This window comes from Protopterus annectens, chromosome 8.part0 (assembly GCF_019279795.1).
Source record: "Protopterus annectens isolate FY-2018-M chromosome 8.part0, PAN1.0, whole genome shotgun sequence".
In the NCBI taxonomy this organism is placed as follows: Eukaryota; Metazoa; Chordata; order Ceratodontiformes; family Protopteridae; genus Protopterus; species Protopterus annectens.
In genome coordinates, this window is record NC_056741.1 from 510,730,302 (window position 1) to 510,751,517 (window position 21,216).

At 33.9% G+C, this 21,216-nt stretch overlaps 1 protein-coding gene across 1 annotated transcript in view; it reads left to right on the forward strand.

Annotated features, from left to right (window-relative positions):
• Positions 1-21,216, forward strand: part of LOC122808307 — a 206,671-nt gene that overhangs the window by 159,900 nt on the left and 25,555 nt on the right. The window contains 1 exon segment of the mRNA XM_044079273.1: positions 20,256-20,406. Within this exon segment, the coding sequence (XP_043935208.1) occupies positions 20,256-20,406 (151 nt within the window).

Genomic DNA, 21,216 nt, shown 5'->3' on the forward strand with positions numbered 1-21,216 from the left:
GTTGGGTTGGACTGGTTTGAAAAAATACTTATCGAAATGGACTTTTTACAACCAGATGAATTTAGGATCATATTAGAAAACATGGAATTGATACTCAGGAACAATTATATATTCTTCCAGGGTGACTATTTTCATCAGATCGAAGGTGTAGCGATGGGGGCAGCTTGTGCCCCCATGTATGCTAACATCATTATGTTATATTGGGAAAGATATTATATTTTTGTATCAGAATATCACCAATATATCCATAGTTACTATAGATTCCTGGACAATATATTTATTTTATGGCTAGGCCCGGAACATATTATTAATGAATTTGTTGACTATATTAATAATAGTACCTCCTTCCTTAGTTTTACTCATGAAATCCACAAAGATGAAATTCATTATCTTGATGTGAAACTATATAAAGATGTGATAGCTAAAAGATACAAGTCCACTATTTATCGGAAAAATAACTTTTCCAACGCATATCTTCATTTTGATAGTGATCATCCTGTTCAATTAAAGAAGAATGTGGTAAAGGGACAAATGATTCGGGTTTCTAGGATGACCACAGAGCAGGATATATTTTTAAAAGAGTTAGACTTTTTAGAAAATATGTTTTATGAAAGTGGGTACCCATGAGAATTAACTGACAATATAAAAAAGTGTGTGATAGATAGAAGAAGTACTAGATATACCCCGTTACTCAGTTCTGATTTGGTGGATACCATACATGCAAGTAATATAGAAAATAGTGGTGAAAGGAATATTGGAGATATTAAGGTAACTCCATATTTGACACTATCTTATTATAACAATATTGGATGGCTTAAAAGATGTATTAATGACATATGGGACATGTTTAGATCCATGACCACTAGAGTGACGGTCTTTAAGTGCACACTAACATATAGTTATAGGAGAAATGAAAATTTGAAAAACATATTGGAAAAGGGTAAAGAAAGACACTCTGATAAAAGTTACAACAACATTAATAACAAAAGGGGCACATTTCGATGTAATAGATGCCCCCAATGTCCTTTTATTGCAGGAGAGAAAATCCTAAAACTTCCTAGTCTAAGAACATTATTAAAGGCTAAAACATATAGTAGTTGCTACACTAAGGGGGTAGTATATCTAGCCTACTGTAAATTTTGCTGGTGCTACTACATAGGAAAAACTGAAAGGCACTTACGGAAACAGATATATGAACATATAAGAGATATTAACCGCAAAAACGAGAACAATGCATTATACAGACATTCACTTGTATGCCCAAATGCCAATTTCAAGTTTTGGGTATTGGAGACAGTGGAACCCCTAGATAGAGGAGGTGACTGGGAAACAAAACTGGCATACAGAGAGATGATAGGGCAGTTAAAACTAGATGCATGTAGTGGGAAGGGTCTTAATGATAATATATCCATAGCACCAGCTTTAAAATTACTGGCACAAGACCCCAAAAAAGCACATATAGGTATAAAACACTAGCAATGTACACCTATTCATTTATTCATACATTTGACATTATTCATACATTTGATATTATCTCTATTTTCATGTACATTATAGTTTAAAGATTTTACATATATATTTTAACATATATTTTTTACATTTTTTATCTATACATTTTTTATACATATACATATGTATATTTACTTATTTATACATAATTGCATACAATTTTCGCTTATACAACTGCATATATATATATATATATATATATATATATATATATATATATATATATATATTTTTTTTTTATTTACTTATACTATTGCATATATATTTCATACATTTTAAACATTTTAATATTCATAATATTTATAATATATTTATACATTTATATATTTATATTACATATATATTTTAATACTTATACATATTGTCTTAACCTAGTTGAATAGTATTAGGTATCTACTGTGAGGCATTTTTGTTTAATACATAACACTGTGTATATAGGATGAGATACATCTTTAAGATAGGGATTTCTTAATTGTTTCTTAATTGTTCATTATTTAATTAATTAACAGTTTTATTGGTGATTACATTGTGAGTGGTAGTGTTATAAAAAGCGCTGCCTCCTTTTAATATTGATTCTGAAGAGGTCTCCGGATAGGAGACGAAAGCGCTTAATCCTGTCTTTTTGTCTGCTTGCTGATTTTTGGAATAAACTACATTTGGTTCGAGCTGGTTGTGGAATTATTGGTGGAACTTACACTACACCTAGGACTGCCTTCATTGATTCGTGTTGCTGATACAGGGTTTGAGTTCAACTTCACTTTTTATAAAAATAACAATACAACCCCCAATTCCTATCTGCATACACCTATATAGGGCATTACTAACGTCTAACAAATATAGTGTTACTCTCATTCATAAGGCTCTTCATAATTTTCCAGTAGAGTATTTCCTACATTACCAACCACCTAAATAGGAAGCATTCATTGACCCATAATTTATGAATTGTAGAACATCATACTCCTTAGAAACATCTCTGAAAAATATAATACCTATTTCCAAATAGTAAAATCTGAAATGGCCACAATGAAGACACCTCAAAATTTGTCAGTTTTACAGTTATCTAACTTAACATATAATATTAGGTTTTGCCCAAATGTATGCCATAGTCACATCTGATCCAATATTCCATTATAATGCTCATTACTTCATAAGCTATCACATAGAGGATTATGGTCGAGACTCTGAAAGAATTTTTCCTTAGCATGTGTTTTAGACAATTCAGTAGATGAAAATATAATCCAAGGAATAATCAAGAATAATTGGTGATTCTTAATGAATTTTCAAGAAATTAAAAATGTTATGGGGGAGACAACTGTATTTGTCTCAAAAAGAGGAAAGAGTTTAAAAGACTTTTTTAAGAAAATGAATTTATGCCCAAGTATGCCTGATGTTTTGGAACTGGGGATGAAAAGATGTAACAGTCGTAAGTTATGTCAATATATGGAAGAAGTTATGAATTTTGTAGTGACAGCAAGAAGCTTTGAAATTAGGTTGAATAATTTGTATAATTGCAGGTCCAAATATATGGTATACATGGCTCTGTGTGAATTATGTCCAGCATTCTACAGAGGAAGAAACATTAGGGAATTCTACATGCGAGTGAATGAACACATAAGAGCAGTAGACAAGACTGATGTAAGCAATGCCTTGGAAAAACATGTTAAGCAAAAACATTTGTTAGAAAAAAAAATAAGGCATGCTTCAAATTTATAATAATTGATGAAGTCAATGATTTTTATCATAGGTTTGATGCAGAAGATGAGCTGGATGAACTGGAATGGAGAGAATATTGCTGGCAAATCAGGCTGAAATCATGTGTGTACCCTGGTTTAAATGACAGGGAAAACTTTAAAGTTGTTCTTAGAAGGAAAGGGTTAAGGCATTAAGTGCTTTAGGTCACATATTATTGTTAAGTATTTAAATAAGTTTGTTCATTATACAACTTGGTCTGAAAAAGTTCCATGAAGGGAATAAAAGCGCTCACCAGTTGGATTTTTGTATAATAAAGTAATTTTGTGTTTTTAACCATTCGTTTTTTATTATTTTGCCTTTTACAGTTATTTTCATTTGTTTGTTTGGAAGTTTCATGAGGTATAATAGCAGGTTAGTATTTGGGACCCAATCATAATTCTTTTTACTGTATGGGACATTATCTGTTTCATGTACTACTAGTTACAGCAGAAGAGAAAAAAAAGTGTACAAATGTTATTCTCATGGCTTTCAAGGTCAAAAAGCATTTAGTAAGTGCAGTTATGCAGACAGCAACACAGTTTACATCAAGGAAAGATTTTGAGAGTAAAGTCAGGACCACATTACTGGCATACTGTTTTAAATTCTGCTGCTGACTTTTGCTGGCTGGTACTGTCTTGTCTCAGTGCTTAGGGGTATCTTTACCAATTGCTAAGATCAAGTTCCATGCTACAGGGGCACTTGTCTTTTCTCCAATATAGGAGAGTAATTATGGTTCTCCATGCAAAAAACAAAAAAGCAGCCAGCCAATATCCCTCAGCCTCGAACACAAAATAGATATCCACGTAATTCAGCCTCAAACACAGTTTATTGAACAAGACACATAGGTTAAGCGCTTTCGTCAAATGACTTCATCAGAACACTCCACATATTAATCCACACCTTTAAATACAAAATTATACAAGTTGATTGATTAATTGACAATTAATATTTAAAAAGGCAATGTAAAATGAGAACCATTTTTCTAAAAAGAGCTTGCCTAATAAAACTTACATGTGTAAAACAGTTTATACCACTTTGTAACAAAAATTTAAAAAATAATTGACTGAAATTGTTAAAATGAATATGACTGGAAAACTAAATAAATAACCACTAAGGGATTGATGTCATTCATAATACATATGCTCTGTATTTTAACTCAGGTTTGATACTAATATGGTCATTGAGACCAGGAGGGACTGTGGCATTCAATTCCAATTGCCACCTCACCTCGGCCCTTAAAAGTTGGTTGTTCTAATCACCACCCCTTATATCTTTCCCTACTACTTCTAAAATACCAAACAGAAAACCATGGTCAGGGAATAATTCCAAATGTTTAGATAATGCATTGTTCTCATCATGTTTGGAAATGCTATACAAATGTTCGTAAATTCTTTTACGGAGTTTCCTTTCTGTTTTTCCTACATAGTAATTATAACATTTATGACACCAAGCTAAATAAACCACCCCAGGGGTGTTACAGGTCCCCACACAAAATTGAACCCTGATTTTGTACGGTCCTAACACTACCACAGGGTGTGGAATGATGTATTTACAATAACCACAATTACCACAACGACTAGTTCCTTTACCATCTTCTTTCCATACACTACAGTTACTTTGGAATAAACTTTTTAAATTTCTGTTCACTTTATAAGTAAAGGTAGGTTGGTTACCCAAAATGGACAAAACTTCTTGGTTGCTTTTAAAAATATTCCAGTTGTTACTAATTACCTTCCTGACATGGGATGATGTTTCACCCATTGTCAAGACCATAGATTTTGAATGGTCTATAGCATTAACATTTTCTGAAACTGGACATTTTTCAACATCTCCGAGTAGAGGTTTATATCTCAAACCCCATTCACCTATTACTTGTTTTTTAATATCTGTAACAAATTTGGTGGGGTAACCCCTTGCTATAAACATTTCAATCAGTTTATCAGTCTCCATGATTACCAGTTCCTTACTAGAACACATTCTAACTACCCGGACCATCTGTCCTTTAACTATATTTTTCTTAACATAATAAGGGTGGCAACTAGAAAAATCAAGGTAGTCGTTAGAAAAAGTCTCTTTCCTGTACACACAGGATTGAAAACAACCTTGTGTCCTATCTTTAGACAAATTCACATCCAAATAGTTAATAACGGAATTGTAACCAACCCCTGTAAATTTAAAGTATTCACATCTGTTGTTTAGGAATTCAAGAAATTTTTCATGGTATCCTTTGGTCTTCCACAAAATAAACAGGTCATCTAAGAACCTTAAATAGATGAACCATTTGTCGCTGAAAGGACTTCCAAAAACAAAATTTGTCTCCCATTTGTAAAAAAACAAATTGGAAAAAAGGGGGGGCGCAGCTGCTGCCCATAGCTACTCCAGCAGTTTGTCTAAAAAACTCTCCTTCAAAACTAAAGTAGTTGTTTTTCAGAATTACTTCCATTAATTCAGTAATAAAATTGATCATGGTATTGTTTAAATTAGTTTTTTCCACCAATGCATCATGAAAAAATTCCAAACCCCTTTCGTGTGGTATTGAGGTGAATAAATCCACCACATCAATAGTGGAAAAATTTACTTGATTGTTATAGTAACCATTTTCAATTCTTTTTAAAAAATCCCAGGAATCCACTAATAAATGTTCAATAGCCACTAGATGTTTCCTAACTATCCTATCCACAAATACACCTAAAGGATAGGTCATACTATTTTGTCCAGCTATAATCAACCTATATGGGGGATCCCTAACATCTTTATGTGTCTTTGGTATCCCAAAGGCTATAGGGATTGTAGGTTTCTCTATCTGCAAAAAATTAAAAATTTCTTCATTTATTACCCCCTGTAGTAAAGAATCTTCCAAAAATAAACTAATTCTCTGGTTGGCTATATTGATCTTATTTCGAGACACAACTTCATATTTACTTTCATCATGTAACATACAAGTAATTTTATTGTTGTAGTCAGTTTTATTCACCACTGTCATGCCACCTCCTTTGTCAGGTTTCATAAACCTTAAATCCCTTTTGTTCCTCAGTTGTTCTAACACTAATTTTTCATTCATGGTTAAATTTGAAAACCTCGGTTTATGTTCTTTTATAGTCTGATATATTTCCTGACAACAAATACTTTCAAAGGTATTTAATAAGGGGTGAAGAGGAGGGTTGAAACAACTTTTCTTCTTAAGGGAAAGAGCATTTCTTTCTGTACTAATTTGTCTATTAGAGTCCTTATACAAAAGACCTAAATTTAATTTTCTAACAAAAAGTTTTAGTTCAGTCAAGGTGTCACTAATTCTCACTTTATGTGAAGGGACAAATTTAATACCCTTCATAAACAAATGAAAGATGTCTTTGGTAATTTCTATCCCTCCATAATTGTATATGTTGAAACCTTTGTAAGTACAAAGTAAACCACCATAGCCATAACTAATGGAGTTATTATCGAGCCCAATATTCCTATCTTTATCAACATCTAATGGTATGTGTTCTTCTTCCACACTGGTGGACCCCTGTAACTGTTTTTCCTCCCTACTGGGCCCTGAGCTCCTAAAAAAACTTGATCATCCCTAAAACTATTTTTATGTTGCAGTCTTGCTGACCTCCTCAATGGTGGGAAGTCAGAATCATAGGGGTTAACATTATCCCCCTGTCTATCACTAGGTCTCAATCTTCCCTATACACCCTCTAATGTCTGAACCGGAACCTCTCCTTCCTCACCTTCACAATATGCTTTGGGTAAGGGGTATGCCTTATTAGTATGGTATTCATGTTCATCCCTCAATAATTTTCTTTTTTTCCTCTCAATATTATTCCCAACTTCATTTTCCACTTTGTCAAACATGTTGTTATACCTAAAATTAATTTTATTAAAATTTACATAATTTAAAATAACATTGTTGTATTCCTCAATATCAATTAATAATTCGTTGATATGTTTGTTGTTTATTTTAATAATAAACTCCAGCAGTTCCAGTCCATGTCTGTTGAACATTTCTATCAGTTCAGACACTTCGGGTTGACCTTTCTTTAAACCATTTGGGAAACGGTAGGTACGTAAGCCCCTTGGAACCCGTTTCTTTTCAATACATTCTCTCAGATACACATTATCGCACTGTAAACCACGAACTTTAAATAATTTATGTTCAAGGGAGACTAACCTTGAGTCTAAAGAGTCCATACCATTAGTGTTTCCATTTTTGAAAAAACCATAGTCTGCTTTTTTTCCAGTCCCCCAATCGATCATTGTTGTAATTAAAAACAGTGTTGGCGTTCCGGTTAGAATTCCCGTTACCACCTGAACTTGTTGTTCTTGTTTCACTGTCACAAGCACCGTTACGTTGACTTGGATTTAATCTAAACCCCGTCACTTGTGGAGCTTCTCTTGCTTCCCTCTGCGCGGTTGAATTTTCACCACCGGAAACAGGAAGAGATGGATTTTGCAGCCGAACCACAGCTTCTTGAAGTTCCGACACCTTGTTAGTCAAATTTAGAACTAACTGATGTAAACTAATGTTGTCGTCATTGCTCATTTGCCCACACTGGAAAGGGACAGAGTCCAACTCGTCCTCGAATACAGGTGATAATTCGTTATCCATACGAGGTCACGGGAGGCTAACCGGCACAAATGTCACAAACCAAAACACAGAGTGCCCAAAAATATGCCAACAAAAACCAAAAAAGCAGCCAGCCAATATCCCTCAGCCTCGAACATAAAATAGATATCCACGTAATTCAGCCTCAAACACAGTTTATTGAACAAGACACATAGGTTAAGCGCTTTCGTCAAATGACTTCATCAGAACACTCCACATATTAATCCATACCTTTAAATACAAAATTATACAAGTTGATTGATTAATTGACAATTAATATTTAAAAAGGGAATGTAAAATGAGAACCATTTTTCTAAAAAGAGCTTGCCTAATAAAACTTACATGTGTAAAACAGTTTATACCACTTTGTAACAAAAATTTTAAAAATAATTGACAGAAATTGTTAAAATGAATATGACTGTGAAACAAAATAAATAACCACTAAGGGATTGATGTCATTCATAATGCATATGCTCTGTATTTTAACTCAGGTTTGATACTAATATGGTCATTGAGACCAGGAGGGACTGTGGCATTCAATTCCAATTGCCACCTCACCTCGGCCCTTAAAAGTTGGTTGTTCCAATCACCACCCCTTATATCTTTCCCTACTACTTCTAAAATACCAAACAGAAAACCATGGTCAGGGAATAATTCCAAATGTTTAGATAATGCATTGTTCTCATCATGTTTGGAAATGCTATACAAATGTTCGTAAATTCTTTTACGGAGTTTCCTTTCTGTTTTTCCTACATAGTAATTATAACATTTATGACACCAAGCTAAATAAACCACCCCAGGGGGGTGGTTCTCCATGCACTGTAATGTTTATTATTACATTGTCTAATGAGACCCATATTGGGTTATAGCTGATGCCTTACCTTAAATCCAAATAGTGGAATCCTTTGTTTCAGACAATAACTTATAGTCTCAGTTTCTTTGTTTTAAAATTAACATTGCTCAGGGCTTGCATCCATTCAGATAAGTTTCAAAAGTATGTCAGCAGTATACTTTGGTCTTCTAATTTGCACTGAACATCAGCATCATACTGCAGGGTAGCAGCATTTTTCTAATCTAACTGCTCCTCCCAGGACGTTTTGAACATATAACCTGTTTCAGCTTTAACATTCTTCCATAACATCATCATGACATTTCTGACAATGCCCAGCATTTGCTTTTCAGTTTGCGTACACCTGGTTTCATTTCCTGGTTAAACTTGAGGTGCATAATAAAAGCTATTCTGTCTTGCAGTAGTACTAATTTTACTCTGCTCTGTCCGGTATCCACTGGAAGCAATGTAGGTCATTCTACGTCAAAGCACTTGAGTGTATAGGTAGTGTTCACCAAGGTCTTTAACAGATCAATATTTAAAGTTTGCTGTTCTGACCAACTCCTGAAAGTTCCATGCTCATGTAGGTTTATACTAGGTCTCTCAAAGGTGTGATTATATCTGACAAGAGATATATTGACTTGGACAAGTATTGTGCCATCTATTGTAATCATATCAATGACTGTTGCAGTTGACATATTTCTCAAAATGCAGACTTTGCCAGTATCTGGTGTGGCAGAACTAGCCCCCTGAACGTGAGAACACTGGCTCTAGATGATGACCACTGTTGAAGTGACACCCAGACCCCATATGAAAAATGGGAAAAAGGGGTTGTGGATGGATGGAAGGTAGGATGGACTGCTGCAGTCCATCAGCATTTAGTAGATCAGCCATGTATTTTAAGTATGACTTGCCTATGTTATAAGTTTAAAAATGTGTGCTCTCAGTTTGTCTAGAACCTTATGTAAAAAATGTCAAGCTCTAGTCTGAAAACAAATCAGACTAGGATATTATTAATAACATTTACAACACATTATATGCCTTCAACTGTGTCACCTATAGCGTATTGAAATAATGCTGGTGCAGATGAGAATTAAAATGGTAGTCAGAAAAAAAGTATATTTGCACATATTTATTAATTTTAGACAAAGAAAGCACAAACTAACAAGTATACCTCAATATGTAGTGAGAAATGTTTTTGAAACTTTACTTCTCCATTGTTAGCACTTTGGCTGTTAGGTTAGAGTTGTGTTTAATTAAAAAAAAAAACTAGCATGAAAGAGAAAAAAATGCACAAACTACTGTAGCAGATAACTCTTCTGTTGTCTATAATGGGTAATATTCTCTCAGGATACATTTGCTTAGAGTGAGTTTTTTTCAGAAACTGACATTATTGTGCTTCGCAAAAAATTGCTTTAATTTTAACCACTTCAATAGGCTCTGTTTAATTTTCACACCTTTAGGAGCACCATTGTTTTAAGCTCTTGTTCTATTTTCTTTTCCTGATGGTTAAGTCAGTTTGTACAGAAAATGTATCAGTTGCACAGTTTCTGGTCATAACTTAATATTATACTCAGTTTTGACACATCCTCATTTCTCAAGTAAAAAAGTGGAGTTCTGGATGTCATCATTTTTAGTCTTAAGAGTTTTTCAGTTTGTGTTTTCTATATCAGTAGTGACAATGGCAAGACTGACAGATGGTCCTGCAGTCTTTATTTTTTCTTCTGTAGATATTTCATCTGAAAATGCTAACATTCTGTTTTTTTTTATTAAACAGCTCAGTCGCATTATTATCTAACGTGGCAATTTCTGTATTAACTTAGAGATAGCACTGTTCAGACATGTGAATGCACAGACACTGGCTGCCTCTGCAAGCCTGTAAGTAACGAGCCTATGCAGTTTTGGTGAACTGTTCCACACAAACAGTTTCTCTTTATTCAATGCACTGTGCTCATGTTTATTCTTTTTTTTTTATGCTGTATAGCTTGAATTTCCTTAATCATGCCCATAGACATACACATGCATGCTTACTAAACCAATTCTGTTTCTGTAACTGAGATTACAAAATTATTGCTTGCAAAAAGCTGATTATCCTGTTTTATTTTTGTACAAATAGTTTAATCAGTATTTAACTAACATGATTTAGTTTATGCCCAGAGTGTAACAACAGTGCACATGTAGAGCTAATTTGTCGTGTTTAACAAAATATAGTCAGACATTATGCTACACTCTGTAATAATGTCAAGGTTAAAATAAGAGATTTGCTATTTACATATAGCTTTTCAACCTAGGATTCTTAAAAATCTTTCTAAGAGTCTTTCTCTGTTATATCATCTATCATACAGCACTTTTTTACACACACACACACACACACACACACACACACACACACACACACACACACACACACACGCGCACACACACACACACACACACACACACACACACACACACACACACACACACACACACAGTTGCATCCTCTCCCTCTACCTTTTTCCTGCATGGCATTTACAAATTACATTTCTGTTGTGCTCACACACATTTTTGCATTACATCAGTATTTTTCTGCAGAACTTTAATATTCTATTTTTGTGACTTTTTTTTTTCCAAAATGCTTTCTCATACAAATTCTTATACTTAACTTTATGCCTCACATAGCCAATATTTGTGCCTGGTGCCACATCTAATGTACATACTGTGGTTCTCTGATGAGCATTTGTTATCAGATACCATCTTGGAAAAAAAGTGCTGTGGCAACATATGCTTTCCCTTCTGTTTTTATTTCTGTTATTTTAAAGGTTCTAAGCATTGTTTTCTCATTATTCTCAGGCAGAGTGTATGATTTACATACTTCTAAGTAACTGGCTAAAGATTTTAAGGGCACACCTGATAGTTTGCTAATATAGCACACATCTGCCTTGGTTCTAGTGTCAAATCTGAATTTCTCAAGAGCTTGCTTCTTATTTGGTTAATTTTATATCTCAAAATATTTTGTTTCTATGTAAAAAATTGCATAGTTGGTCAAATTCACAGTTATGCATCCTGTATCTTAACTCAGTCACACATGCATTAATAATGTCATGTCTCCTTTGCCTTCTGGTGAAGAACAAATGCAATACATATAATAGATTATGTACTAGTTAGATTTTAGTACTGGCAAGTTACTATTCTTGATCCCTTTGAAAGCAAATGGAGTAAAACATATTGACAGCATTCCTGCTTATGATATGAAGGCAGATGCCAACCTGGAATTTCTCTGGCTTGTCACAGAGGACATTTTCAGCTAGTTGCAGCTCATACCCTTGGACTCACAATTTCCACTTTTTGTATTGACAGATTCTTCTGTAGGATTACAGCTGTTGGAGGGAGAACTGACTCCATTTGAAGCCCATAATCCATGACAGATCTTCCCAAAAAAATTAACTTTCACATATATGCATGCAACTGTAAGAAACTGCCTCTTTTCTGGTATTTTTGAATAAGAAGCTTCATACCATGCTAAAGCAAATTTAATTATGTGGATTGAATAATAATATGCATGAGCAAAATAAAAGATATCTAAACAAGAATAAAGAAAAAGATTATGTTTTGGGAACTGAGAAAGAAAGATGACTGACTAATTCTGCCAACTTAAGTTCATTTCTGGCACCATGCCCTGGCTTACAGAAATGTTGTAGTTTAACACACAAGCAGAGGTGTACAGCCTGTACAGACAATAAACAGACAAATCCAGGAGAGGTTTCTTTGATGAATTAATCATTAGTGCCAACACGCTTCACAATGACATGACTCATGGAGGTGTGTCAAGAACCCTTCCATTTACATAGCTCATATAACAGTGCACAAGACCCCTCCAGTGACATGGCTCATGCAGCAGTACCAAGACCCCTCCAATGACATGGCCCATGCAGCAGTATCAAGACCCCTCTCAGTGACATGGCTCATGCAGTACTACCAAACCCCATGGCTCATGCAGCAGTTCCAAGATCCCTCTCAGTGACAGGGTTCTTATTAGTGAGTTAATTCTAATTTCATAAAGGTATACTGTGGTAACTTTCCTGAATTAACTTCTTATTAATGTCCAATCTCTCTAGGACCACAGAGAAATCGATGAGTCACATGAACTGCAGGATTTATTCTAAGAACATTTTCTTAAATCAATCATTTTGTTACCCTTGTACCTCATTAGATGTCATGCATGAAATTAGGACATTTGGAAAACAGAAAAATCACATGATCCGCAGGAGTTCTGACCTTTCTAGAAAGTGTGTCATTTTGGTAAGATCCTGTTTTACTGTAGATGTTAAAGTAGCTCTGCCTAAAAGAAAAATAATTACACTACATTTAGTACGGCAAATTGTCTAAAAGTCAATATTTAAGAGAACCATAGAATTAGAACTTTCTACAGCTGGATGCATGTTTAGTGTTAATTTGTGGCCAATCTGATCTCATTAAAAATGAGGTCTGTTAGATAGACCCTGTCATACTGCAGACTGTTAGGAAAAAAATACTCCCTTTAATACTGCAGATTCACAAGCAGAGTGTAACAGAGCCACACAACAAGAAGTTCAAACAGCTGGACACTTATCTAGCTTTAACATGTACGATTGGACACTTCTATAAGGTGAATTTTAGTTCTCTCTAGAGGCTTTGCATTTTGGCCACTGTACCACTTAAAATAATACAAATATGCTGTGAAACTGTATAATGCTGTGCCATAAGACTTAGATGGTTTCTTACTAACAGGTAAACTAAAAGAAACATGGGGAATATGGTTTCTGAAATTATTAAGAAATCATCCACCTTTACTCCTCCAAGTTGGTGAAATACAAAGCGGATATAAATTCAGGCCTGTTACAACTTTTATGCTTTAGGGAGAGATAGTGAAAGAGAGAGATATGCAAATGGGTCTTTGAATTCCAAACACATCCTCAAAGAAAGGCAGAGAAAAGGGTTGAGCATGTCATTTTGAAACACAATGACTATGCTGTTGACACCGATCACATGACTCATTCCTAGACCACATTTCCGACAAGTTACCTGACTGCATTCCTGCCCATCCTAAGCTGGGAGCCTTCTATGTACTTACAAAAATCCATAAGCCAGAGATGTGAAGAAGACCAAAAGGGTCTGCTATGAGAAAACTGATAAGAGGGATCTCTAATGTCATGGAAAACAATTCTAAAAGCACTAGACACAGAATGGTAAGGTGTAATCAACACACCACTGACTGTCCTCTCATTCTTTCAAGTTATCCTAGCATAATATTTAAAATATTTAAAACCCATTTCACTTACAATGGATACCGCACCACTCTACACAAATATCCAGCATAACAATGATATTAATTACATAACAGAGAAAGCTCTAATATAATTGTAAACTTTAAAAATGAATCCTTGTACATAACTTTGACAGTAAAATATTATGTTTACATTGTTGGCATAGCAAAGGACATCAGAAAGACTTTGCAATATTCAAAAATCTTCATGGTAAAGTTATAGGAGGAATTTCTAAGGCAATGTACACAAAAACAAATAGATTATGTATTTTTTATTAAGAATTTATTTGTAACTTGCCTTAGACTTCCTCGAGGAATTCCACCTGGAGCTCAGTAGTGACTATCCACCCATCTATAAAATTCATTTTGATGCAGTCATCCTCAAGTTTTACCTTTCTGGATAATAGGGTTACCATTTATAAAGAGCTATAATGATATGTTTACAGGAAATAAACATATTAACAGGTATTTCTAAAGCAGCAGCAGCAGCAGTCGCTATCCCAGCCACACAATAAATATCATCATTACAGTTACGTACTACAATATCACTAAGGTTCTCGACTTTAGATGTCCAATATGGACCTTATTTACAGAAATTTAAGCTTATGCAGGAAAAACAAAACACACCCACAATGACTGGAAATGACTGGATCATATTTTATTAGCAAGAAAAATTGTGGGATTTTTATTTATTTATTTATTTTATTTATGTTACTGTTTCCTGTTATGCTAAGATCTTTCAGTTACAAAATCATACTTTTTTGCAACAACTGCATGGGTTAAACTCAGGGTTGTATCACTTGTTCATTATGATCCAATGACCAAAAACTCCAATCTTTCCACAAACCTATCAAATGCTGGCCATGGTCTGTACACATATCATATTGTTAATGCCTGCAACTCCTTCCCTGTATCCATCATGTCAATAAAATCCCTCTAGTCCTTTAAAACTACTCTGAAAGACTTCCCAACCAAAATCTGGCTCTGTTCTTACTTATCCTCAGGATAAACTATATCCCTAAATACAAATAAGTACCTATTCATATCTTACACCTCTTACCTCCCCTATTTCATTAATTTCCTTACTTCAGTCATCATTTTCTCACCCCTTGCTATCTAATATGTCATAACCCTGTTTTTTCTCCTACTTCATATTGCAGTTCCTGTTTGTATCATAAATAACTTCCTTTTAATTTCTCTAAACTGGCAAAAATGTCTGTAAATGTTAAATCATTGTCATATAAGTTGCATCTATTCCTTGCCAATATATTATTGTTGTGTCTAACATGGTATAATTATTTAAACTATAGACTGTTTTATTATTATTATTATTGAAGATTATAAAATTAATGTTCTTAAAATTGTTTTTTGTAATACGTTGGAGCTTTTCTTTTTGGGCCTTCACTTAAAATGGGTACCTAAGCTTTCAGACTCTCACAGTAATCAAATGTCAATAAAGAAAGAAAGAGAAAGAGACAGAGAAAGAAAGAAAGGAAGGAAGAAACTTTGAACAAAATTTTGACATTTTTTTTTTTGAGGGGAGGTGGTACAATCAACATATTTTTTTTCAAGTGATGGAGTGAAACAAACACACAATGCATCTGAAAAAAACATGCCTACCATTCCAAGTCCACTGTGCCTGACAGTCTGATTGACCTGTGGAATGGGCAATACAGTAACCAAGAGGAAAGGACACACTGCTATGGACAGGATTGCACTAGTAAAAACAAATAAGATTAAATAAAAAAAAAATGTACAAAATCATAAGGCATATCTAGGTAATATTAACTGAGGATGACTATTTAAAACACATTTCTTAAGAAATATACTCTATTTTAAACAACTAACCAATATACATAAAATTATTGCAAGGAGTTAGTTGAAATGAGAACAGTATAGAGTTCAAAATTCACAAGACCTCATATGCATCCAAGAAAAGATGCAAAACACATGGGATGATTTATTCTGCTGCGGGCATTATAACTCCAAAAAAATAAAAACACATTTTCTTGCAAGCCCAGTTACAGCTGAACCTTCAACTGCTCACCAGCACCCCTCACCACACAATATTCAATCTCTCTGCCCATCCTGACTTCTACAAAGTAGAGATCCATAAACCCCCTAATCTGATATAACAAGCTATTTTCTTTTTTAAGGCTGAAGTAAGTAAAGAAAAGATCAGGGCATCCTGGCTGGAATGTGACTTGTTATGTTACAGGCTTTTTTCTGTTTAAGTCTTACCTTTCCTTATGCACTGGGCATACCTCATGAGATTCATTACATGGCAGCTAACATTCATCTATATGGTGACAGATTGTGCATTTGTCCACTATCTTTAAAATACATCTGTCACTTAGTATCGCAACTCTATTATTACTCCTGGAGATGAGACTAAGAATTATCCCGGCATTAATTTTAATATCACTTTCCCCAGAAGATGCAAAAAAAGTTTTTGTCCTAAAATTGCTCTCCACATTCAATGGCTTCTGCGTTGCAAGGTTGCAAAGTGAGGCAGGTTTGCATGGGTCAAACTAAGTTTCATACCTCTGGTCCATTAATCCAACACACAACACACTATTTAAGGTGCTGGGTAAATCTGTATACTCTTCTGTCACTCTAGTATATCTTTTGAAATGCTGGAAAGGTCCAGATATTCATTATACAGATAAGTCCTTTAGAGTAAGGATAAATGCCCACAACCACACACAATGACACATCCACTCACTCCATCTTATACTTACACTGCTGTTCTTCAATGGTTTGTGACATAAGTCTGTGCATTCAAACCGCACATCTAGGACTTACTTAAAAACATTTCTTTTAGCAGTTGGAACTGAAATTATATACTTTGCTGGCCCTTGCCTTGTGCTTGTGCATACTGAAGCACTGTATTCACTGGTAGCAACTTATTATATGCTGGCTCACAGAATACTCTTTTAGCTGTATTGTAAAACCTGTGTTGCATGAATTATACACATCTAATCATCTCTTTATTAACAGTTTTCTTTGTAAGTCAGTGGGCCAGATTTTTTTTTATTTTTATTTTGTCTAAAAGATACAAAAAGAACTACATTCATATGTTGTTGGAAAAAAGTGTTTGATTCTGCATGTCCACTGCACTTCTATATTCTACTGTTGTCTGTTTTTGTTAGAGGGCTAACATAGCATTTTTTTCATTTCTTATTTTGTCAAAAGAAGCTGAAATTAAAGTCCAAGTATTATAGGAGAAAAAAAGTATTTGATTGTGCATCACTTATGATATAGTAGCCCACAGTACATGACAATTAGCAAGAGCCAAGAAAATAAGGACTTGACCCTAACAACGAAGTGGAAAGAGATGCAACAATATTGCGGTCCTTCAATTTCTTTTCTTGCTGGGGTTCCATAATGAAAAGGGCCATCCCATTTGTGTTACCCCTTCACATCCCTTTGTTGCTCAGTCCTAACCATCTAAGCTGGGATGGTACATGGCAAACTGAGTGGAAATTAGACACTGGACCAAAAGTCCCTGTAATTAAACTTAAGGCAGAAATTAAAAATGGGTATGGGGAGAGACACTGCAAGTATGTGCAGCAACTTTTAAGTACAAAAGTATAGCAAAGTACTTTAGAAGAAACAGTGACTAAGTCACCAAGATTAAAAATATCATTTGTGCAGAAGAGACAGCAAGCAAAAGGGAGCCTTATTCCCAAACAGCCATAGATGGTGGGTGGTCTGAGCCAGGCACTGCTGCTGATAAGAGTGCATTGCAGTAAAGTGGAAAGAAGGAATATGTATGAAGGGTAGTGGAAAAACAAATGAGTCTTTGACCATCAGGTAGAATAAGGAGCTTGTTTTTCATATGACTACTGCTGCTATTAAAAAGAACAGAACCTGTAAGCAATCTTTTATGTTTTGAAAAAATAGAAAATTTAATTTTCACAGACCTGTGCAAATAAATATATGCCAAAATTTCAGCTGGACATTTACAAACTAAAAGTAACTTTGAGTGCTATAAACTGGACTGTGTGTCATGATTTAACTGCACAACATATATTTGTGCTGTAAAAGGCCAACTTCCTAAACATAGCCTTGTTACACATAACGATAAACCATTCAGGTTTATGGTGTTCATTCTGTAATGATCTCCTGTGAACATAATTTTCCATTCGGTTCTCTCAGCTTCAGTCTGCACAGTACCATGTTTGTACCTTTGCTTGGTTTGGCAGGCCTTAATGGTTAGATAATATGAAGAGTTATCTGTGTTCTTTCAAAGTAGTTATTTCAAGGCAATAATATGCATTCAGTGTGAGGGTTAAAGGACAAGTATTAATCTCTGCTTCCTTCCTAGCTTTTTGAAAGGCCAGTGGTCATAAAATTTCTTTTTTTTTTTATTTTACTGTCCTCGCCACTCATAGGAAAGGATTCAAGGGCAGCATTCATCGATCACTTTGCTAGGAATTCCCTGAAAAAGAAAGTGATGGCATGCCCTTGATAACAGAATAGTCTCTTGCAACACCCACAGAAGATCGTCCATGCAAAATGTAGAACAATATATGCTGTAATAGATTGTGTCTGGTTCTAGACTCTTATGCAGTAGCTAAGTCTATAAATCCGTTTCACTACAGTCACACCTCTCAATTTCTTACTGAAGTAAACTAGGCACATGGACTTAAAAAGGTGCAAATGAGCTCAATTTACAAGATTACCTTACTACTGTTTTCAAATCGTTTGTTCATTACCAAAGTTAATGAATTGTCCCCTTGTTTGTACATCAGTGTTGCCTTACCAATTCATGTGTCACTAACAAAAGTATCAAAAGAAGAAAGTGTTAGTAATGCTGTACAGAATATAACAGCTAACTGAAGACCCCATGAACTGCAATCTAAGGCTACTGTTAATGAAACAAACAGAATTGTAATATTACAATATATAGTTATATCTATCTATATATATATATATATATATATATATATATATATATATATATATATGTATATATATATATATATATATATATATATATATATATATATATATATATATATATATATATAGATATATGGGTCTACTTCAGAAGACTGGCAAACCAAAAGACTGAATCCAGAAAGGCTGAAAATTCAAAATACTGAGCACATTTTTAATGCAGGGTGCAAGCCCCCCTGCACCCCCTGCTAACTATATATACCAACTAAGATAACAAAACAGTGGAGAAAGGACAAATTCCATCATTCGGTATTTTGAATTTTTAGTCTTTTTGGATTCAGTCTTTTGGTTTATCAGTCTTCTGAAGGAGACCCATATATCTATATCTATATCTATATCTATATCTATATCTATCTATCTATCTATACAAACATACACTAGTCCAATATGAAATGCAGAAAATCTTTAATTCCTTTTGCTTATCTTTTGTGTATTTATCTACATTACTGCTAATGCACAACATGTAACTTCATACAACATTTAACAAAAATTATGTTTTACTCGATCAGTTATCTAAAACTCCACTGCAAAGAAAATAAAAAAAAACAAGCATGTCTGGAAAGGAAAAAATACCGATCTGAAAATGTTTCCTGGAAGTTTCGTCATTCACACACACTAATTACTTTTGTTTGCATTCATGACAGATGGAATATTCAGACAATTAGCTTGTTATAAGAATAAACCCACTACAAAATCATTTGGGAATAAACATTCCACTAAAACTGTTTATAAAAGGGATGGTATTTCTGAGACACTCAAAGTTTCTGGGTGTAGTTTAAACAATGTAGAACATTAGAAGCTATTTGTGGTGGCATAGTCTTTAAGGCATAACATCCCTGGTTGCTGCTTGGATGTTCTTTAATGATTATTGGGAAATACTAAAATACAGTTGAGCTTATAGAATTATATTTTATATGCAAAAGATTATCCTAAATATTCATAAAATGTAGCAATGCATGAAAATAATCATCTATTACACTATTTTCTTATATTTTGTAAAATCATTTTTTTCTTGGAATTAAACTTTATTTTGCATAATGTATACCACTGATTTTAATGAAATATGAAAGATGAGACACTGCAATATCATTTTTGCAGTTTTAATGTTACTATATCTTCTGTATGTCTTACCTTTTTAGTAATACACTTTTATCATAATCTTCCAAACATTGGTTTATTTATTGATTAAACATAAAGGAAATCTCTGTTTGCATAAAGATTTAGTAATATTTATGTATATACTGCAAATGTATTCACTTCCTGAAAGATAGAGGGTATGGCATTTTTTCTCACATCATAACATAATGCATGCAGAGAAATTAAATGTTACCAGTTGCTTGCCACAGAATGTCAGTAATGCTGTGATTACATACGACCGCCCAGTTGGTACAATGGTATTACTTGCTGGAGTAATGCTTTCCACAATTGTGATTGATATAGTTGGGAACACACTTGTGATCTTGTCTGTCTATAGAAGCAAGAAACTCAGAAACACAGGTGAGTAATGAATTCAAATGTCTTGTTCAGCTGTTCACTGTTACAATTGTTCTTATTTTGTGGATAAAAGCTAACAATTTCTTAAAAATATGCTTTCACAAATATAGAACAAAGATGAGAATTTATGAGATTTCAATAGTCTTATACAGTTGCTTATCTGGACATTTAAATATTTTCTGTTTCATCTTCATTTGTTTTATAGTGAAGCTCTAACTACTCAACTAATGTTAGAAAGCATTGCATTGCAAAAAACAAAAAACATTAAATTCCACCAAAAAACATTCTTTCTACAGCATTAAAATAAGTCAAGACATCATTTGATTTGATTGTTCTAATTCTTATAAGATATAATTAATTAATAAATATTTTTCTCAAGCAAAAACTAAGAGTCGTTATCCCATTTTTGTAGAAATAATATTCCACGCTACATCAGAAATGTACTGGCTCCTATAAACACAGATAGCAGTCTGATTCAGTAGTTCAGTTTAATACCATTCATCAAAGCTTTATTCTTGTCTCCTACTCATGTAAAATAGTTGTTTTTTTGCAAAACTGGGTTTATATTGCTTAGCCATGCATCAGTGCTGCAGTCATATGTCACAGATTTGCACAGAGGATGCCGAGAGTGTAACATTAATATAAATAACTCTAATTTCACTTACTGTTTCACTATTATGGGATAAGGAATAAAATGCAAAGGTTTACACTGCCCTCATGTGGTTAAGAGTCATTATTGTCATCTAGTCATAATACCAGTCTCTATCTGAATCTGTCATATTATTCATTTTTATCTTATCAGTGCTGTCATCA